We start from the raw sequence: 23,397 nt of genomic DNA, 5'->3' as shown, positions 1-23,397 counted from the left end.
ATAATTTTACTATTTATTTTTCTATAATAAACGTTTTCGATGTCGACTTTTGAAAAATTTCATTCATTTAACGTTTGACATGGAAACCAAATTTTACAAATAGTACAATAATGGGTGATTGCTTGTCAATAATATAAATTTATTTAACACCGCGCCATGATTACTCAAGAGTAAAACTAGTATAGAAATGATATTAACTGTATGAGTTTGTTTCGTTGTAAGAAAAAATCAGGAAAAGAATTTTCATTAAGTAACATCTTATTTTACCATTTTTATAATACAATTATTCTTTATTGTTATAGCAATTGTAAAAAATACGTATACATATGTATACCTCATCAAAAAGTTCAAGTTTCACGCCAAGTTATATTTATTTATTAAAGTAAAAATATTAAATATTTTTCCAAATTTATAAACATTTATATATCTATTAAATTAATCAGCTTTACTAAAATAAAATTTCACAAATCACTAACTTTAACAGAATATTTACCAAAACCTTTACTATTATATAAATCCAAATAAGCTTGAGGAGCATTTTCAATACCATTAACAATATTTTCCTTGTATTTTAATTTACCTTCTTTTAACCATTGTAACATTTCCTTTTGAAATGAATCATGATATTCATCATAATGCCTAAATACGATAAATCCTTGAATTAAAATACTTTTTGGTATAATTACTGTAAGATTTTTAACACCATATGCTGATTCTGTATTAAGTTGAGAAGTCATTCCACATGAAATTACACGTGCATCCTCATTTAAAATTGGCAAAACTTTATCAAGTGTTTCACCACTATAAAAGAGAAAGGAAAAAAAAATATCAATAAAAAATTTTTGTAAAAATAATAATAATTAATAATTTTTTTTAAAAAAAAAATGATATTTACCCAACATTATCAAAAAAAATATCAATTCCTTCAGGACAGAGATCTTTTAAAGTTTGACCAATATCAACTTTTTTATAATTTATAGCATGATCAAATTTTAATTCATTTATTAAATAATTAACTTTATTATCATCACCAGTTGATCCAACAACTTTTAATCCCTTCAATTTAGCAATTTGACCCACAACTTGACCAACACCTCCCGCAGCGGTCTATATAATTTAGAAAGGAGACGAAAAAATAAAAACAAATCTTTTTCTTCATATTTATATAAAAAAATGATGTTATGTTAAAAAAAAACTTACCGAAATAAATATTGTTTCACCTTTCTTTGGTTTACCAATCATATTTAAACCGACATAAGCAGTCATACCTGGCATACCCAATATTCCAAGAGAATAACTAAGTGGAATACCATTATCTAATGAATTTTTAAGATATTGTTTAACCGGCAACGCTTGTTTCGCTGCTTCAGGAGAAATTTTAGTATATTCTTCCCAACCTATATGCATGATAAAATTTAATTATTAGCTGATTTTTTTTTTGCTTTAACCTCGAAAAAGAATTTTCATTACTTACCACTAACACCTGAGTATAAATCACTTTCTTTCCATTGATCATTATTACTTTTAACTACAACACTAATACAACCAGATTCCAAAACACATCCAATAGGAAACAACCCAAGATAACTTTTTACCGCACCTGATTTCATTCTCGAAAGTACATAAAGATCAAGTGATATATAAAGATTTTTGACCAAAATTTCACCTTTTTCCAATTTTGTTGAGGAAATGTTGATCTTACGCTCAGCAATTTTAAAGTGTTCATTAATTACCGGAAGGCCAGAGTCAAATCCTTTTGTAAAAATTACACCGTTATTTGATACCTCAGAAGAAGACATGTTTTTTAAAAAAAAATTTGAATTTTTTAAAGATGTTGATCAATAAAATTATATTTTTTTGTTTGATCGCTATTTTATAACTGACCGAATGGATCGACAACAGATGAAACGGAAAAATTACTTCCGATTCCGGATGGACGGATATACAACTTTTATCATGTGAAAGTGCAGGAGGCTAAAAATTATACGCTTATTAATTTTATTGCCTATACAAAACTGAATAAAGCTTATTAATCTATTTGTAAGCTTTATAATATATCATATCAAATTTCGTTGTTTATTAATAATTTAATGATAACCCTACCAATAAGGCAATAAGGCTATAATGAATTGATAGTAATTGTAATAAGAATAAGAATGCGTAGAGAATTATTTCACGTGAACTATCATAGATTTTATATCGAATAAATATTTTTATTATTTAATTTTCATATTTTATCATTGTTGAGTCGAACGGCATATTTTTTTTATTCTAGCAGAAGATAAATAAATATATCGCGAAACTCTTTTAATAATTAATGGCCAAATTAATTAAAATAAATTGTACAATATTATAATACTATAATATTTGTATTCGTTTAGTTTATTAATTCCAATAGTAATGATAGAATTTAATTAGATTGAGAAATGTGGAGGGTTTCGTAAAATTTATCAATCTAGTATCAAACTACTTGATGTACAGTTGCTGTATAAAGTTATGATAATATTTGATCAGATCAATATAAAAAATAAAAATTTTTTATTTTATAACTGATAAAGTAAATTTTCAGAAATAAGAAATAACTATTCCATTTTTGGTATGCCAAAAAGGAGATAATATTTTTTTTTAAAAAAAAAGTCAAATAAATTAATTTCGAAAGTATTAAAAAATTCTTTTATTTAGATGAATTATAACGGATTAAAATTTAAAAGTTTTTAATTATTAAAAAAAAAAAAAGTAAAATTAAATTATTAATATAAAATTTGCGAAGGTGGGGAATGTTATTGCTATACATTATTTGACATGATTTTCTATCATGATTTTCGGATAACCGACTTGTAATTTTGTTTAATTTACTTTATGAATAACATTCTATGATTTAAGATCTTTCATGATGTATATATAATACAATACATACTACAATAGATACAGACATACAGTATTATCTGATTCCGACATTTGAATCTAAAATTAAAATTAGAAATAAAATTAAAATTATACAACAATTGACAAGCACGCGTTTTAATATAAAATAAACATCATAAGTTTAAAATAGCAAAATAATTTTATTAATATAGAATTTGAAACTGAAGCTATAACATTTGAATCATATAAAATTAAATCAATATATAGTTTAGATATTTATCAATATGAGAATATACTTGAATTTCCGATCCGAATTTGGCTTGACCTGATCCAATAGAAAATTAATTAAATTAATTGTGAATCTTTTAAAATATGTAAACGTGAATTCAGCCGTGCGTCGCGCAATTAGCCCTTGCAAAAGAAAGAACTTATATAAATATGAAAGTATTTAACAAATTATTACAAAGGTAATAAATTTAAATAGAAAAAAAATTTCGTCATACTAAAATTTTTTAAAAATCCAATTTAGTTTACAATTACTCGTTTATTTAGTAAAAGTGTTAAGAAAGAGATTAGAAATTAGAATATACACTATTATTATTAACGTTACGTTAATCTTAATAAATTTTGCGAGATATTGTAAGAATCAGTCATCATCCGCAATAATTTTACGTTATAAAACTTATTTATGTCCTTTTTCTTTAATAAATCTTCGTTAAAGCACGGTCTAAGGAAGGAGAATTTCATAATTACTAGTACATTGACTTGATAGGAAAGTAAATTTGGAATTAACTAGCTACAGATTTTATTTAATCAATTGCTTGTTACCGATTGGAGGTCGTAAAAAATTTTATTCGTAAAATTAATTAAATTAATTTTTTAAATAACCTTTGATGTACGTTATGATTTAAGAAATGTAGCGTAAGCTTTCATATCCGTTGGATCGTCTACAGGTTACGGTTAATTTTGATCAAGATGTATTTCAATTTATTTTGACTAAACATTTGGTCCTTGATATAATTCGCCAGAAATTCATCTTAAAAACCACCATCAAAGTTCGATTCAAATAAACTCTAATGATAGAAATTTAATTTAGTAAGTGAATCCTCAATCACGCATACAGTATATACAGTACAGTACATGTATATTATATAATTAACGTCCCTCTCAATTTAAATAATAAATGAAAAAAAGAAATTTTTTTTTTTCAAAATCTTATAAATTTATTTATAATTAATTAATTAATCCATAAAAAATAAAAACAATAATAAAAAAATAATATCATCGATAAATTCGATATACTGTACCAACAATACATATCAAAAAATAATATATTTAATTATCATATTTTTTAACCCAATCAGGAATTACCGGAAAATGAAAATGCCAATTAACCGGTTCTTGATTAGCTTCACCATTTTCATATACACATCTTTCACATTTACATATAAAACCAAAAGTAGTAACTAATCCATTATGTCTTTCGATTATACGTTGTCTAGGATCACAATAACTTTTAAGAACTTGTTCACCTTCTTCAATTTCTCTTGAAGGAACAAAAAATATTCTTGCTGGATGAAATAAATTATCAACATCATCAATTTTACATCTCATTCTTATATTATCACGAATTGGTCCAGGACTTGAATCATAATCTTGTGATAAATATTGTGCATCAAAGAAACTTGGTATACAACAATGATTAACTAATGATGATAATGGATAAAGTGCTAATGTATCTATCACATCTGAATCTCCAGGTCCAGGAAATGAATTCGGTAATACCATATTAATTACTGTAATAAAAATCCAATAATCATATCGTAAATCAAATCTAGAAACTTCTATTATACGTAAAATATTCAAATAAATTTCATAAAATGATGGATCATAAATCATCTTTCCTCTAAATGGTGTTGATACTGGTGTAAATCTACATAAATGTTTAATTTCTTCAACATCTAATGGACAAATATCTCGAATTTTTGCTACCGCGAAAATTCTAACCGTTAACATTAAATGATGTAAAACTCCGATATTGTCGGAATTAATAATATCAACAATTTCTTTAATTTCTTTATCCTTTCCACAAAGAGATTTATGATATAAATTTAATGATAAATTATAACATCTTTCACTACAAAAAACTTCCTCACAAGATCTTTTTGGACAATAATAAGGATCCACTTTCTTTGGTTTTTCATATAAATTAAGTGATTCGTAAGGTGTAGATCCTGGTTCATTTAATTCTTGAAAACAATAATCACATCGAAATACATAATAATTATGAGCCGTTAAAAAAGGATCTTCTTGAAGTGTTAGACGAGATTTATTAATTGTTGTCTTTACTACCAATCCTAATTGTTCTGAATCAGAATCATTAAAACGAATTTTGGATATCCTAAGTAAAAAATTACTAGCAGAATCAAGTTTTTGTTGAAGTTTTTCTATCATTTTTTCAGATGTTCGTTCTTCATTTCTTTTATCCCAAGGATATTTTCCTTCAAATTTATAAAATCCATGCCTCTTTTTCGCTTCAGTTATTTGACAAGTTTGTATAAATTGATCATGTAATAATGAAGTCTTATAATAATCCTCTTTCTTCTTTTCCCAAATATTAAAATCATTTTTAGTATAAGATTTCATTGATGGATCTTCTTTTTTAGCTAAATCCATACAAGCTTTATATTCAAATGCTGCATGTTTAGGTAATCCTAAAACACCATATGCTTCTCCTATACGATATTTTCCTTTAAGTTTTAATTTAAATAAATCAATATTATCTTTAAAATCTTGTTCTGGATATTCTGTTAAAATATTTTCTGAATTTGCTGAATCATGTAATGCTAATTCAGGATATCCGGCTTTAAGACATGCGAAAGCTCTATTACACCAAAGGTAAGGATCTTTTGGTGTTAATTTAAGTCCTTCAGTATAATGTTCCCATGCTGAAATATAATCTCCTCTTTTAATTGCTTCATTCCCATTTTCTCGATGATCTAATGATTGCATTTTTTTTTGTATATATTAGAAAAAAATTTTATTTTTTTTTTGTTGTTGAGAACGTTAAGAACAAAAAAAAATTGAGATAACACGTATTTATAAAAAAAAAAAATTTTTTTTTTTTCACATACTTGTACGATAATAACTTTACTTTTGTATCTTTTGTTTCCCGATTTAGTTTAATAGATCATCGAAATTTTTTTTGTCACATGTGGTTCAATAACCACGCAGTAATTGTATGAAATTAAGGAATAAAAATGTTGATTGATAAACACAATAACGTCTTTTTATAATAATGAATTACAATTATTAAAATTATAATGATAATGATAGGATGAAATAAATTTCTTTTGTTATAAATAATGGGCAAACATTTTAAATTATGATCAAGTTATTTGAATCAAATTGATTCTGATATAAATAAATTTATAAAGAATTTTATTTAAAAAATTTATTAAAATTCAATGTTATTATTATATAGTACATCAAATATAGTTACATCAGAAGAATTTGAATTTAAAAACAATTAAAATACGCTTACGTTACGAAAATTGCTAAAAATTTCATCGACACAAGATATCCTTAACCATAACGGTAGATGTTATGTATTATTCATCCTGATTTAAAAAACTCAGATTCCCATACATCTAGTGATTATGATTATGATGTAAAAAAAAAATAAATGGTCTTTAATTGAAAAAAAAAATTAATTCAAAAAAAAATTTGGTCATAATAAATACTTACAATCTTACAATCTTACAATCTATACCCGATTTAAAATTCTCTGATATGTAAATTAAAATTCTGATTCTTTCGAAAGTTCTTCGTTACATTAGGTAAATTCATACCAAAAATTGGCATATCATAACACGCCAATGAAATATAAAATAATATTTCTGAGATGAGACGAAAAAGTAACAGATGGATGTTAAATATATAAAGATGATCAACACTTTTACCAAATTGAACATTTTTAACATTTTGATCCCTTTCTCTTCCCTTAGATCTTAGATTATGGTAGAAAAGTCCGGAAAAGTCCATTGAACAGAGTTCATCACCAACAATAAATTGATATAATATCATGAACGATAATTAATCAATTTGAGGCGTTGTAATTAATGCGAATGACAGTGCCTTCATTAAATCACCGTCTTGTCTGCTTCAACTTCTTTATCGCCAATTTATCACAATCACAACATTTCGTGATTCTTTCAATAATGTTTGGAGGACGCAATTCCTTATCAAAAATATCTAAAGATAATTTACATCTCATAAATAGGAAGTCGACACGAAGAAATTATCCACAAAATAATTCCAAGATTAAATCATTGAATATTTTCGTATATTTTAATCACGAAAATCCAAGAATACCTGTAACAGTATTTTATTATTAATTATAATTGCTCGGTCAAAATTTGTTACTTAAATAGATTTGTATTTCCGTACCTTGAACGGTCATGATGAATTAATCCTACATCATGAATTAATTTAATCCTGTGAGAAATATCTGCTGATGGAGGTCAACACATTTTGCATGATCCATTATAATTATTTATGCTTTCGCGTTAGGGTTCGCGTTAGGGTTCGCGTTAGGATTCGCGTTAGGATCTGTGATGAATCCAAGAATAATCCAATCTTGACGCTATTCTGTTTGAAATTGTTGAACAGTTTACGTGAGCGTGAGCTCAAAATTCTTTAATTAAATATCCAAAGTCGTTGTCGTTCTTTTAAAAATTTTTCGTCCACAAATCCATTACCAATCTATGAAATCCTTTAATTGATACCAAACCACTTCTCCTACCAGACATTCTACATGTGCGTACTAAATTTGCTGGTTTGCATTATCTATAACATCAATCACTTGTGATAAATAATCCAATATTGATGGTGTTCTTGATGATATTCTGTTGTTGAACATTTTAATGTGCTCAAATATTCTATAATCAAATATCCAAAGCCGTTATGTTCTTATTAAAAAATTTTTCGACTATAAACCCGTCATCATAATTCCATAATATCTTATAATCAGTACCAAACATCACACCTTTCTCCCATTTATCTACAGATCTTTTGTAAGATTACATTTTATATGCGCGTACTTAATTTGCTGGTTTGCATTGAGTTTATCTATAACTGTGATAAAATATTTTGGTATAAGTTGGTTCCGTAAGTTATTTCTCAACACTTTAAACTCTTCAGTCTCCATATATTCATAACCATTAATAATACGATAGATTTCTAATAACTTTCATATTTCCACCGAATAAAATAATTCCTGAATCTCGAGCGTCCTAATTTTTTGAAATTTCAAGAAATTTTAATTAACCAAATTTAATATAATTAATATAATTGAGATTAAATTATAAAAAATTAATCAACACTTGTAAAAAGAACTTAAACCATTCAAATTATTATTACATTACCAAATTCATTATCATCAGTTATTCTAACCGAATAAATAACTTGATTTCAAAATTAGCCGAACTTAATGCCAAATAGGTTGCAGTATTTAATTAAAGTTTTGGTTTAGTTATTGTAATAAAAATATTTTTTTAATAATAAATTATTATATAATGACTATATTTTTTTTATTTTGAATATTGAATTATAAGAAAATGTTCTTTCCATGAAAAGTAAGTATGAAAAACGTCGAACATCTTTATGAACGATACATATTGATCGACAGTGTCACGGGTTCATTTACATCGAAAGTTGGCGTATTTTGCACGTCACGCGAACATAACTTTATTTTCTGTATACCAAGCGTGAACTATCGACTTTTTTGTCCTATTGTCGTTATTTGTCGCTATTGTCGCTCCAGCATTACGCCATACATTACACTATTTATTTAACATACAGTAATTATAATATAAAAAAAAATACATCATAAAAAATTTCAATTTTTTAATCTATTCAATTAAGACAGTTTAAATTCTGACAACATCGTAATAATTGTTTTGCATCACATTCATTAGCAATATTTTCAACCTCACATAAATTATCATGATTCAAATAACCTTTTAATGCCTTCTCACATCTTTGAATTAAAGTAGGTATAAGAAATTTAGAAGAATAACGAAGTAATGTAATCCATTTATCATAACTTTCAATATTTGGAAGTGTACCAGTACAAAGATAATTAATAATAATTTTTAATGAATTATAAGGAATATCAGTATTAGTTAATACGAGTGTTTTATCGTTTGATTTAATTGACGTATTAAAATAATCTGATCTTTCTGATAATATCTTGGAATTAACATGAAATTCCCTAGATTTCTTATTAGAATTACCAGAACTTCCAATATTTTGATCATCCTCAGTAGAAAATTCATAATGAATAATAAAATCATTTATTGATTCATAATCCGAAAAAAGTAATTCTGGTAAAGGATCAATAATAATATCAGGTTTTAATTCCACCCTAACATCAAATCCAAAAGATTCATCATCAATGTCCCTGAAAAATATTAATTTATTCAAATCTTGTTTTTCATCATCATCTCTTAAACGCGCCATTAATATAAAACCATATTCATTTTTAACAAATCGAGTAACGTCTTCGATCTCTTTTACATGATGTATATTTTGATTAAATTGAATTAAATTCCATGTTGGATTTTGATTTTTCATCGTGGGTAATGATTTAATAAACCATTGAATACTTGCAGAATTATTTAACATACCAAGTGGTAATCTTAAATCAATAGAATTGATAATATAATTTCCAATACGATAATCAAATTTCCAAGAAATTTCTCCATCATCATCATTTATCAATTCTATATCATTAGTTCTTTCTTTCCATTTTTTTAAATATTTATTAGATAAAATACCATTTTCATAATAAGCATTGGTTTTTGTATTATATGATATTCTATTCTTATATAAATTATTATTATTATTCATTTTAATTGGTATAACATGAAGTAAAAATTTATCACAAAATATTCCTCCATTAGTTTCATCATAAACTTCGGCGGTTTCTATAGGTTCGTATAAAGAATTTTCATTATTATTATAATATATATTAGAGTTGTTGTTTAAATTTCCATTTGATAAACTATTACTTGAAGAATTTTCTTTTAACATATTATACATAATATTAAGATACATTTTGACGAAATGATTCAGTAAAAAAAAAAAGAAAAAATTTTTTTCGTGTATTTATATTTTATCAAAATGACATATGACATCATAAATGACGTACGATCGACATTTCTAGACGACTTAAGTTCTAAATCGAAATTTCTAATAATGTGAGCTGATTTTTTTATTTCCGGAATAAAGTCGATAAAATACCTGAGCTATTGTTATGGCTGTAAATGCATTTGCATTTTAAACTCACTGAACTTATCATGAATCTTCTGGTCCTTTTCATCATAGTTTTTATTGATTGATTTGGGTATCTGAACCTTAAACGTTTCGTCGAAATGGAAGTAGCGAAAAATTGAGGCTTTTTTTTTACTAGGATCCTTTACATCTATGATTTAAACTTTTAATCTGTCTTTTAAAAAAAATTATAATTATCTAAGAAGATTATGATGCATAAAAACATGCTAACAAAGAATAGTTAGATCATACGCGTAATTAATGTATTTGGTGATAAAATAATTATATAAGTTGAGTTTTTGAGTACATCAAACTACTTATTAACAAATTATGATGGACTTTTCCAACTTTTTAAAAGAATACACTAGAAAATATGGTTATATTTACCAGCGATCATCAAAAAGGTTTAGCTACGTCTATAATTTTTCATATTATTGAGAAATTCATCATCACTATGTTTCTTTTGCTTTTCTTGACATGTTTCGAGTGATTGCTTCTTAAGTGCACTCCTCCTAGAACCTGATGGCCGTTGTCTCTTTATCTCCATCATCATCATCATCATCATCCCATCATTGTCATCCTCATCAGTGTTAGGTGTAGTCAGATTAGTTATAGATATATTTCATAATAATACAAACATTCAAGTGTGATGAACTACTGGTCATCCTGACAAAAAAAATCATGTTCAAATATACATCGTGAGAAGGCCATATTTGAGGTCGTTGACGACCATAAATCCGAAAAGCTGCCTAATGATCTAATATATGAGCTTGTCCATCATCTTCTACTGTCAATGCTACGTTACATGCATTAACAATTCGGCTTCATCAATAGTGAACAGTGATCAACTATCAAATTCCTCATTACTGATTTCAGTTGCTAAAGTATCAGAGTAACTTCTGGATCATTCAAACTCTACATACTCGAGGAAGAATCTTGGTAATTTGTCAATGCTGACTTCCTTCTCTTTTATGCGATCTGATCCAATCTGATTTCAGCCAAATTGAATGAATTATTTGAAGATTGATTGTAAATTTTACGCGATATTACGCCTGATTGAGCTTCAATACAATTATGAATACCTATACAGGATACTGTATATACATTACTAAATTTTGATTAATATTGAAGAATCACTCTGTATTCACTTTTCGCTGTTCAGGATTTTCTGGTAAAGCTTTATTTGGGTTTGTAAATTAGAAAGATTTCAGTTGATGACAAGATATAAACAATAAAGAAAAATAAGAATCACATGATACGTAGAATTGATGACGTGATTTCACTATACTTCTCAGAAACACTGGTATAATAAATTCCGCTAGAATATCAAACGTGTAAACCTCCATTTGTTGATGCGTTACGTCTGTTTTAAAAAACATCATCTAATCGTAGAAAGATAATAGATAATACGGGCGCTAGCGTCGATTTTATTAGTTTAGCCATAAAATCACCACAACTTCATTCACATAACAACATTGCCGAGAATATTTTTTAAAAAATTTGATTTTATTTAAAAACATGCATTCTAAAAGAGTATACGCTAGTAATAATAATACTCATGATAATATTTTTCAAAAATAAGTAAATCGCGAAATGTGAAAAAACTATTTAGAAAAAAAAAATGAAAGAAAAAGAAAATTTACAAATGTCCGTTTATAATAACATAAATAAATTTTGTTATTTTAACGAAAGATAAAAAAAATAAAAATAAAAATAAAAAAATAAAATAAATAAAAATAATGTTACTATCTTAAGATGCTTAAAATTTTAATAAGATTAAATCTTTAACTAATTTCAATCAACTGTTGACTTAATGGTGGTTCAAAATTATCACAATATCGTAGTAATTGCTCAGCACCATATTCATTAGCAATGGTTTTAACCTCATTTAAATTATCATGATTCAAATAACTTCTTAATTCCATCTCACATCTTTGAACTAAAGTAGGTATAAAAAATTTAGAAGCATCACAAAATAATGTGATCCAATTATCATAACTTTCAATGATTGGAAGTTTACCAGTATAAAGATAATTAAGAATAATTTCTAATGATTCATAAGAAATATCAGAATCATTCAAAGTGATTGATTTGTCTTGTGATTCACCCATTTTTGATTCCAATAATTTACTAAAATGATTTGATAATAACTCTGAGTGAACATGAAGATCCTTAGGTTCCTTATCGATTTCCTCCTTATCGGTTTCCTCCTTATCGATTTCTTCCTTATCGGTTTCCTCTTTGTCGATTTCCTTATCGAGAGAGCTAGAACTTGAAATAATTTGGTAATCATCAGCCGAAAATTCATAATGGATAACAAAATCACGCGTTGAATCATTCAAACCCGATAATTTTATTAAAGGGTCGACAATAACATCAGGTTTTAATTCAACATTAACGTCCAATCCAAAAGTTTCATCATTTTCAGCTTCTAAATTTTTATCCAATACACTAAAATTTTGTCTAAATAATTGAGATTTTTGCCATTTAATTGGAGATTCGTCACCGCCACTTAAACGAACTTGTAATATAAAACCATATTCATCTTTAACAAATTGACTAACATCAACTATCTCATTTACATTTTGACCAGATGTATTAACTTGAATTAATTTCCAACCTGGGTCTGGATTTTTCATCGTGGGTAATGGTTTAATAAACCATTGAACGCTCGCAGAATTATCAAAAGTACCAAATGATAATCTTAAAATAAGAGAATTAATAATGTAACTACCAATACGATAATCAAATTTCCAAGAAATTTCACCATCATCATTCATTATTTCATTGATAGGAGTTCTTTTTTCGGTATCAGGAACTCTTGCTAAATATATTTTCTTCCAATCATATTCAATTTTTAATTTAATATTATCCCATTGATAAGTTCCTTCCGCCCATTTCTTTAAATATTTATTAGATAAAATTCCATTCTCATAATAAGCGTTAGTTTGTGTATTATAAGAGATTCTATTTATAAATAAATTATTCTTTTCATCGACCGGTACAACATGAAGCGAAAATCTATCACTCAAAGTTCCTCCGCTAGTATCATCGTAAACTTTTCCAGCTTCTAAATTTTCACAGTCATCGTTCGACGATGAACTAGTCGGAAAATTTTCATTTATTAAGTTATTTATAAAGTCGAGAATCATTTTTTTTTCAGATGTGTTAACGAGTTAAAAAGAAAAAAGAATAAAAACATAAAACCATCCCATATTTATTGACTAATTGGTTTCATTTATTGACGGATTTAGTAATATGACAATCAAACATTATGTCTCATGATAGTGAAACAGATCGATGATTATTTAGGACGGCTGCGCCAAATGCGCCATATAAACTGTTGGCATACTAACTTTCCTAAGCAAATACGCCTTGTTTTCTTTGTATTACAGATAAAATTTACAAAACTACGCATTTCAAGGGCAACTTCCTTTTACGTATAACATTTACAAATATTTATCAGTTATTTTTATTATTATTCAATGATAATAATTAAAATCAATAACATAAACAGAAATTTATCAGATTTTCATTTATCATGGGTTAAATTATTAAATCACCGGTTATGGTACGACTAACAATCAACTCGCGGGTAGCCATTTCACCGACATGAAAAGACTCCGATTTCGCCAAATCAATCAATTTTATTTTTTTTTTTTTAAAAAAAAAATTTTTGTAATTATTTTAAAAAATGTGTATAACATAAATAGAAAATTTCCAAATTGTCGTCGCGCTGACACCTGCAGCATCTAAATCTAGAAACTCTTATAAAAAAAGTCAACTGTTTAAATATACGAAGAAGTAAGAAACAAATACCGGTATGAAGATAAAATAAATAGTTTTTCTTTTAATCATTTAATTTAATATCAAAATTGTATAAATAAATAATATTTAAAAATTTATTTAACATATACAAAATATAAACATGTTTAGTAAAACCTGTTGGCATCATCTTAAATTTGTAAATTTTAATAATCATAACTACTACAAATAGAATACTGATCAACACCAAAACAATAAATTTATTTTTTTTTGTTATAAAAATTATATTATTACATATATTTTTTTGGATTTAAAATTAAAATGAAATATTGATATTAATTCTTTAAAAAAAAATTCATTTTAATAAAATAAGCTTACAAATTATCTTTCTTGGAGAGTCTATAATTTTCTTTTCCAGCTGAAGCAACTTTTTTTGGTCTACAACTCCCGTGCATAATCCACGTATTTTCGTTGCCTTCTAATTCTTTTTATCTGTTATTCTCTACTGTTCCTATGAATGTTCGCCAAGAAAACCCTTTGTTTGCCCAAACCTCACTATTTTCCCGCACGTCATTTACAATATAACTTTATTTAAGATTTTGCTATTAAGAGTGATTATAAGCCAAATTTAAATGGTTGATGACTATATACAGTATATTTTAACTCACAAATCAAGGCTTGTAAAAAATTCCGACAAGAAGTGATGCCACTGGTGTTAGACACTAAGGGCGAAGAGAAAGTGTTTGAGGATCTACTTGGATCGGTGGATTTGAATCATATTTCGAGAGTGAAATGTGGATATCTTAACTCCTCTGTAAAATATAAGAAAGTATAACGATAAACACCACATTTTTTTTACGTAAGATAAAATGAATATTGAAAAATGCGGTGTTCCAGTTTGTGAATACTTTATAATAAAAGCAATGACTTCTTATATATAATCAACATCCGGTATAAAATGACCAAAAATCTTAATTCGCCATATGCAGTGACGCAAAAATATTCCCTTGGTTATAATTCAATTATTAAATCAGTAAATTGATTTGGGTCCCAACGATACGATACGGTATTATTAATGTAATAATGTATTCGTCACTTTTTCAAAGGTTGCAATAATGCATGATTTTAATAGTCAGCTAATTTCGATACATTAACGGGAAGTTTCACCGAAGGGACGTTTCGCCAAAAGGACGTTTCGTCGAAAGTGCATTTTTCCATTTCGTCGAATTCCATTTCGCCAAATGAACGTTTCACTGAAAATGGTAGCAATTAACATTTTTATATATACTGTATACTACGATAAATAGTCGCTCGTACAAATTTCCGTGTAAAAGATAGAAGATATCGAAAACCTCTAATAGACAATCAATATCATTTAATGAAATTGATGCTACTAGTTCAACCAATAAAATTAAGGTAAATTATTATCATCTGTTAATGGTACCATTTCCTCAATTTTAGTCAATAATAATTCCAGTGAACAAAATTAGTATTATTAACTTTATACATAATAATAAATAATTTTCAGTGTAAAAACTTCAACCGTGTTCTCTTTTGTTAAAGATTCTTCTTTAACTGATTCCATATAAATATATTCTAACATAAAATTTCTATATCGCTATATTTTGGATTATATAATAAAATTTTTCTAATGAATCTCCTTTCGTCATTTCGGAAAAATAAAGTTTTTACAGATAAATAATTTTATTTGTTACTATTTGGTGCTAGCTTTAGCTTATGTCTACTATCTAGATTTAGTTATGCCGGATTTCACAATTAATTTAACTATCGACTAAACTCGAAAAGTATAATAATTGAGTTGAACCTATTACATCACAGCATAGTCTGGATCTTATGAATATAAATACAATTATATATATATTTTTTTTAAAAAAAAAAGGTGATTGTTAATAAAATTTCTTTCATGCGTAATTGGTGAAAAACTAGAAGAGTACACATTTACTTTTAACTTAAAGAGGCGAAATTACATAATAGCGAGTTGCGACATAATCTTGCTCAATGAGCCCATTCGACCATTCTAAGCCATTTTGATGACTAAGACAAGTGACGGATGAAGTAATTCGGGAAATGTGAGATTTTATAATTGTTAGACAATTTATAAGTTTTATTTAAGATTATTTTGGACATCGTCGTGAGAATAATTATAAAAACTCGTTTCAGTACTAAGATGACAAATCGCGAAAGGAGTTGATGATTAAGTAATTATTTATTAGCAAAAAAATAATCACAATTCTAAAAGGAAAGTATTTTTGAAAATAGATGTACTATAAATTATGGGAAAATTTTTTTAGATATGCTAGCATTGAAAATGAAATCCTACCTAACGTACTGTACCACCAGTAGCTCAATTGATTAATTCCGGTCAAGTCGAAAATTAAGACTGGAATGAAAAATTTCATTGGCGACTGAAGAATGTAAAATGTTTTAATAGTGGTGATTACTTAGTATAGGGAAATAATGAAATAATTCTTTATAATAATTGATTTAAATGCTCTCTCTGCTTAGTTAAACAAAAAAAAACTAAAGGAATTTAAATATTTTTCTTTTTATTGTTCAATTTAAATTAATAATACAAATAAATAAATTAGCTAATTTACGGGAGTCGTACACTTAATTTACATATAAACAATAAAATACAAATAGTTCATATAATACAATCGACTAATATATAATTACTCTATATAACATATTTTTAATCCTCTCGACCCAAATTCGTTCCTTATTTTTATTGTTGTGAAAATCTATTTAAATTATTATAATTGGAAGTGGTTTGTGCATTTGGTGGGATATACATTTCACCAGATTCAGTGTTCATCATAACAACACGATAAGGTTGATCAGGAGGTAAATTAAACCTTTCATGAGACGGTGCTATATTAGTATCAGTATTATAATGTGCTGTATTATTATTACCAGCATATTGGCGTGTCGTGTTATTATTATTATTAGCATATTGATGTGCCATGTTATTATTACCGCCCACACTTCGACGTGTTGTATTATTATTACTAGCATACTGATGAGCCACATTGTTATTATTACCTCCCACACTTTGACGTATTGTATTATTATTACTAGCATACTGATGGGCCACATTGTTATTATTACCGCCCACACTTTGGCGTATCGTATTATTATTACTAGCATACTGATGAGCCACATTGTTTTTATTACCCAAAGATTGACGTGTTATATTATTGTTACTAGCATATTGGTGAGCCAGATTATTATTATTATTATCCACATATTGACGTACTGTATCATTACTGACATAGTGATTAGTATCATTAGCACCATGTGTTATATTAGCACTAGCATAATTATGATTAACAGATGAAATCCCACTTGAATTACTTGGTATACTTGGTAGTTGCTTGATATCTCTATTAAATTGATTAATATCTTTTGATGTCACTGGAACATTACTACTTGATGTGTAAATACTCTCAGAGTCTATTTGAGATGCGGGAACTTGCTGATCCACAATGTAAGGTTGATATACCGTTAATTTATCATCTAATTGTTTAATTTTACGACGATAAATTATTACGCCAATTGCAACACCGATAAAAATAACAACCACTATAACTACTATTATAATGATCATCGTTTTATCCAAAGATTTGCTTGATTGTGGTTCTTGAAAGGGGATCGAATTATTAAGCGGATTATAATTTTTAACCCATGTGAAAGTATTTATATCTAAAACGTATAATTGATCGCTTTGTCCCTCATTTGCATTGCTTCTGGTTATATTTCCTAATATTTTAGGAAAAAAAATGTATAATATAAGTGATCAAATTTACGTTAATTACAAAAATAATATATAAAAATTACCGAAAGCAACAATCATATAATTTTCGACAAGATTTGCGGTATGAAATATGAGAGGTGGTGGATTAATTTCTTTAGAATTTACAATAGGAATGGACCAACGAAAAGGATTAACTGAAGTATCCAATACAGCAATTTGTGGTTGAGATGCGACTAAAGTTGGCGCATACACTCCTCCAAAAATTATTATTTCTCCTTTTTTATCTATAAATTGAGATAAAAAAAAAAGCGATGATAAGTAAATAATATCCTTTTTATTTGAATTATATATATCAGAATTGACATACTTAATACAGCTGTATGACCCGTTCTTTCTGTAATCGTTTCCCCGGTTGCTGTCTAAATTAATTGTTTAATACGTTAATAATAAATATTAAATTTATCGATAATTATTTACATATAATTACCATTGTTGACCAAGTATTTCCAATTGTATCGTATATATCAATCTTAAAAAAAAGGGTATTAAAATAAAATTTTATTAGTCAAACCTTAGTAGTAGCGATAGCAAAATATTTTGAAACTAACCTTATTCATACTAATGACATCAAAATGAATTGCATTCACGTCAGTTTGCGAACCACCGATATAGACAATATCTCCATTTGGTAATAAAGTAGCAGTATAGTCAATTTTAGACAAAGGAGGATTAATTAGAGGCCCCGCAGTCCAAGTGTTATCAACAGAATTTAAAATACTCATAGTATTATAGACTTGAATAGTTTGAAAGCCCAACAACATATCAGATCCACCACCAAACATATAAATTTTTCCATCTTTATCAGTAACAGGCTGTAATTCTCTACGTCTAGTATATGCCATTCCTTTCATTGCCGGTGCTGGTGACCACGTTTGAGTCTTAATATCAAAAGAATATATCATTGAAGTCGTTAAAACATTAGGTAAATCTTGTCTAACCATCAGTCCTGCAAAGAAAAATATTTTTGATTGATTAACTCCCCCAATAGCACTTAGACACCACGCACATGAAAATGGACTTGCCGCTTTTGCTACATATGGAACATTAGTCGTATCAAATGGTTTTGTTAAATCTATATAAAATACATCTCCAGTTGGAGAAAGTATTCCATTTATCATAGTCCCCCCACCGAAAAACCATAATTTATTATCAATTAAATGAGCATTATGTGTAAACCTTCTTTTAAGCGTAAATTGGGATTGAACTTTATTTAAAATGTTTATTATAATCCATAAAGTTAATATAAATTTAAATGAAAATAATGAAAATAAAATTTTTAATATTCTAGATATTCGAAACATTTTTTTTTTAATTACATAACAAAATAAAAATCATAAAAAGAAAATATAGGGTTTTTTTTTTTGAGAAAGAAATATAATATCTGATATTTTTTAAGGGAAAATTAAGTTCCGAATAGAATTTCGATTTATACCCGTCGGATTTTTCCAAATCGGCATGATTGTATCACATTGTTGTATCACGTAACTAACTTTATTCATATAAACTTTTTAGAACAAACATCGGAGAAAATTAACAGCGAACTAAGTGAAAATGTATTGTACAATATTTGATGATGTGCCTAATTTAGTAAATAGTTGTACCTTCATTTTTAAAAATAACTACAACTAATAAGATTTAATAGAGAATCTCTCATAGATATGTGTTACCGCCCCTAAAAAGGCTCGTAAATTCTTTGAAAAGATTACCATAATTGTCAATATCATTTTGTTGTACAAATTAACAGTATGACTCACAAGTAATATGTGTACTATATAATCGGTTTAAGTATTTCTTGTGTAGTGATTATTTTAATTGTATATTAATTATAAATATCAGGCGAACGTATATCTATTTTTTTTTTTCTCGAAAAAATTTTTTTTTTATCATTGTAAAAATTAAAAAAGTAAAATCAGATTTTCATATTCCGGTCATTAGGAATGCGACAAAATTAAAATACCATTACATATTTATTTTGTTATTTTTATCAAAAATGAAAAAAATGAACGAATTTTTTTTTTTAGACATAGATTGGTTTTCAATATTATTAAAATGTGTGTTTATTTATACAAGAAATAAAATAAAATACAAAAGAAATAGAGGAAAAACTAGCTCCTAACCCACACGTCAAATGCTATTATGGTAAGATGCGAACCCATCAAGATATAGCCAAGATTGAAAAAGTACGTAAACAATAAATATAGAAAAATTGAGAAATTTAATGCTGAACGACATTTGTATTATCTTGATTCCTTTGATTGGTATCAGATGATTGTTTCTTTCCTTATAAAAAGATTTCAAATGTTTGTTAATTTTGATGTATCCTTTTATTAGAGCTAGTAGTTTATGGAAAAATAGCGCAATATCCAGTTGGTTCCAACGGTTTTGTCCTTCATCCCCGATCATATTCCTAACTTCAATGAGAAAACTAAATGTATTGCATGTTGCGCATTTCCAAAATGCACCGCTAAAGACCTTTATTGAATATGTCGATTTTATGTTGAAAACGGCCTGAAAGATTAAATCTCGGAAAATATTGGTTTAGATACAATGTGTAAATCGGCACTTAAACTTACAGAATTTCGGGGTGGGCAAAAGATCTTTTGTACAAAACCGGGATACTCTTGTTTTGATACAAACGGGAGTCGCACAATGCTTTAACATCAGTCATAACAACAGGACTCACTATGTATTTTTTTCTTCTGATAACATTAATAGATGACCAAGTAACAGAATTGATCAAAATAGAGATCTCTTACCGTGGTCTCTATGCATCGACGGCACAACCAGTACATTATAAACAAAAGTTTTTCATGTGACCTAACACGAGTGATTATTACAACTCCTAGAAAATATGGGATTTCAATAAATGTTAGAACGAGTTAAAACTTTTCTAGAGAATGTAATGGTCAAAGCACATTCCCTGTAAAAAATTTTATCCGTTATTTCTGTAAAAATTCTGATCCATTAACGGGAAATGTAAATTATTCGATAAGTTCCGTGATATAAGGTTATTATTAATTCCGGAAATATGTTCCTTTTACGGAAAAAATATGGAATATAAAACATCGACCTTCTTTGATCTTAAACTCAAATACAGATCCATCTGTTGTTGTTCCCCATGCCACTGCTGCTGGACCAAGCTGAAAATCTTTTTTCAAATAATCCCCAAGTGGCAATAACAAATATCGCATATGTTCCCATCCAAATAAACGACCGTAACAGTCTAGAAAAAGCATTTCACAATAAAGTTCCCCGATGATAATGATATGGTCGAAACCATACTATTTAACACGCTCTATATAAACAATAAGATCTTCTAGAGGTATTTTAGTTTTGATTTCAAGACCGATAGAAGATGAACACGGCAAATATCAGTTTCACATGCGATCATCTCAACCAACATTAATGAATTACTCAGATTGTCGAGAAGTCACCATCTTCGCTACTAATTTGCACCTGAGACATGGAGGCTTGATCCTCTGATTCACTGTCATTATTGTCCGGGAGTATAAGTTTACATGGTTTTTTTGGAATTTCAGTCCACGGAGTTCTGTCCAAGGAATCATTTCGGCACAATTCGCCCAAGGATGCTTTCATAATTCGGATTCGTTCTTTGTTAGGACAGCATACAAATGATACCCCTTCAATGCTTTGATTATTTTCATCAACTTCCTCGCCCATGGTTCTTTTAAATTATCTAACCAAGAATAATCGTTTAAACTTGAAAAATGAAAAATAGAAATTTAGTATAAAAGAAAGATTGGGTAGCTGTACTGACTGTTAAACCTAGCAACACAAATTGCCAGCAATGATCACGTGATAATGAAAGTTGTACGCGTACAGTGTTAAAATTAATAATCAATAACTGATTATGAATAATAAATTTATGATCATATTTCTAGTAATTACTGTCTATTAGTAATATTATTATTATTCATATTTTGTATTTAATGATTTGTATTTACAATAAGAGTAGTAATGAAAAGCTTATTTCTATAGATTTTACACAAGAGAAGTAAGATTTGATTTGAAGTACCAGATCGAAATAGGTCAACTAGGTAAAGATAGCGGAGCGAAATGGAAATTAAAATATGAGCGTAACAAATGATTGGTTGAATAAATCTGTCGACAAAGACACCTGCTGGGTTGCTCGCGATTCACGATCCCGAATGATTTTCCAAAAAAAAAATATAGTTATATAGCTTCCACCCTGTATTTGTAAATGAGAATAATTCCTATTTATTGTAATAACTTACTTGTGAAAAAAAAAGAATGCTATAAAAGAAATTTTAGAAAAAAAAATGTTATCACAAGCAAATATTACATTAAAAGAAAGGAATACATTTTAAACAAATATTAAAACATCTTCATTATTTAAAACGAGGATTTGATGGTGGTAATTTAAAATATTCCACAACCTTAAAAAATATCTATAATGATAAGAAGTTACTATGTACTAAACAAACACCAAATATAATATAAATTAATGAGAAAATATTCAACAGAAATTTCAAAGGATATTGAAATACCTTTAAAACAAAGTGACTTGAATAATAACAAAAATGATACATTAATAGGAAAATCTTCAGATAGTTTTAATGGATTTGATATTAATAAGTTTATCAATTTCTTAAAAAATGGAAAAATTAATGAAGAAAAATCATTCATATCAACACAAGAATATTGTATCGTACAATATTAAATAAAGTAAATGGCATTTTAAGTGATCAATTTATTCAAGTTTCTTTAAAATTGAATCTTTGTAAATCAGATCAACAAGTATTAAATTTATATGATGAACTATCACATAATGGGATTTGTCTTGTGTACACGTTTTATCAATTATAATTAAATTCTGATCATAAATTATACAATATGTCGGATGGATTCTTAAAAGAATATTTAAAGAATATTCTTTTTCCATTGTTAATGAACAAGAATTCAAAAAATTTATCCAAGATTATAATCAATACTCTTTAACATGATATTATATAAAGAAATCATATTCAAACCAAGTTCTCTATAAAAATTTCATCAAAAGACGCTAATATACAAGAGAATACAGATATATTAATGTCGCATTGGAAAATTGGACCAGATGGAACGACATTTTTAATCTTATTACAACATTGCAAAAATCATGAACAATTAGAAGATATTTGAAATAAAACATTAAAATATAGATTATGTAAAAATAAAGATTGCAAGAAGAAATTATAAAGATATGTTGTACAAAACTTTCTTTAATAAATCGTTGACTTATGAGAATCAACATAATATGGAAAATATGGAGATGGAATATCAAAATGCTTTGATTATTTTTTTAGAATTTCTAAAGGAGAGAAATATAGTTAATTAAATAAAAAATTTTAATTTTTTAAGAAATTTACCAATTCCTACGATCATCAATTTAATAAAATCTTAATTAAATTATCATTGAGATTATATATAATAGTATGATGGATAAATATATTAAATATGTTAAAGAAAATAAGTTGGGAAAATCATTATATGTATTAGAAATAATGCAAAGAAATAAGAGTTAAACTAAAAAAAAAATAATATTTTATTAAATTTATTTTGTAAAGTAAAAGCCC

General features: G+C 27.0%; 8 protein-coding genes across 8 annotated transcripts; 1 reads left to right on the top strand and 7 right to left on the bottom strand.

Annotated features, from left to right (window-relative positions):
- Nucleotides 1-346: 346 nt before the first annotated feature.
- Nucleotides 347-1,843, bottom strand: OCT59_021354 (uncharacterized protein). Its single transcript, XM_025313014.2, has 4 exons — nt 1,475-1,843; nt 1,201-1,397; nt 896-1,107; nt 347-801 (listed from the first exon to the last, which is right to left on the bottom strand). The coding sequence occupies exons 1-4, from the start codon at nt 1,797-1,799 to the stop codon at nt 462-464; spliced, it is 1,074 nt and encodes a 357-aa protein (XP_025188246.1). The 5' UTR covers nt 1,800-1,843; the 3' UTR covers nt 347-461.
- Nucleotides 1,844-4,103: 2,260 nt separating this feature from the next.
- OCT59_021353 (uncharacterized protein) lies at nt 4,104-5,960 on the bottom strand. The gene has a single exon (XM_025331404.2). It carries the CDS (start codon nt 5,875-5,877, stop codon nt 4,201-4,203), a length of 1,677 nt encoding a protein of 558 aa, XP_025188247.1. The 5' UTR covers nt 5,878-5,960; the 3' UTR covers nt 4,104-4,200.
- Nucleotides 5,961-6,409: 449 nt separating this feature from the next.
- OCT59_021352 (uncharacterized protein) lies at nt 6,410-6,951 on the bottom strand (the record flags this gene model as incomplete). Its single annotated transcript, XM_066149816.1, has 2 exons — nt 6,410-6,515; nt 6,613-6,951. The coding sequence occupies one exon, from the start codon at nt 6,949-6,951 to the stop codon at nt 6,643-6,645; it is 309 nt and encodes a 102-aa protein (XP_065990683.1). The 3' UTR covers nt 6,410-6,515; nt 6,613-6,642.
- A 1,493-nt stretch (nt 6,952-8,444) lies between these two features.
- Nucleotides 8,445-10,003, bottom strand: OCT59_021351 (uncharacterized protein). The gene has a single exon (XM_025333879.2). The coding sequence runs from the start codon at nt 9,982-9,984 to the stop codon at nt 8,782-8,784; it is 1,203 nt and encodes a 400-aa protein (XP_025188248.1). The 5' UTR covers nt 9,985-10,003; the 3' UTR covers nt 8,445-8,781.
- A 274-nt stretch (nt 10,004-10,277) lies between these two features.
- OCT59_021350 (uncharacterized protein) lies at nt 10,278-13,373 on the bottom strand. The gene has a single exon (XM_025309906.2). The coding sequence runs from the start codon at nt 13,350-13,352 to the stop codon at nt 11,985-11,987; it is 1,368 nt and encodes a 455-aa protein (XP_025188249.1). The 5' UTR covers nt 13,353-13,373; the 3' UTR covers nt 10,278-11,984.
- A 3,338-nt stretch (nt 13,374-16,711) lies between these two features.
- OCT59_021349 (uncharacterized protein) lies at nt 16,712-18,918 on the bottom strand (the record flags this gene model as incomplete). The annotated part of the gene is made up of 5 exons (XM_025333880.2): nt 16,712-17,745; nt 17,824-18,024; nt 18,108-18,159; nt 18,228-18,269; nt 18,349-18,918. 5 exons carry the CDS (start codon nt 18,916-18,918, stop codon nt 16,712-16,714), a joined length of 1,899 nt encoding a protein of 632 aa, XP_025188250.2.
- Nucleotides 18,919-21,214: 2,296 nt separating this feature from the next.
- On the bottom strand, nt 21,215-21,481 carry OCT59_021348 (uncharacterized protein; the record flags this gene model as incomplete). Its single annotated transcript, XM_025309907.2, has 1 exon — nt 21,215-21,481. One exon carries the CDS (start codon nt 21,479-21,481, stop codon nt 21,215-21,217), a length of 267 nt encoding a protein of 88 aa, XP_025188251.2.
- An 805-nt stretch (nt 21,482-22,286) lies between these two features.
- OCT59_021347 (uncharacterized protein) lies at nt 22,287-22,502 on the top strand (the record flags this gene model as incomplete). Its single annotated transcript, XM_066149814.1, has 1 exon — nt 22,287-22,502. The coding sequence occupies one exon, from the start codon at nt 22,287-22,289 to the stop codon at nt 22,500-22,502; it is 216 nt and encodes a 71-aa protein (XP_065990682.1).
- Nucleotides 22,503-23,397: the final 895 nt, after the last annotated feature.

Source organism: Rhizophagus irregularis, chromosome 3 (genome assembly GCF_026210795.1).
Source record: "Rhizophagus irregularis chromosome 3, complete sequence".
NCBI lineage: Eukaryota > Fungi > Glomeromycota > Glomeromycetes > Glomerales > Glomeraceae > Rhizophagus > Rhizophagus irregularis.
This window is presented reverse-complemented; position numbering and strand designations above follow the sequence as displayed.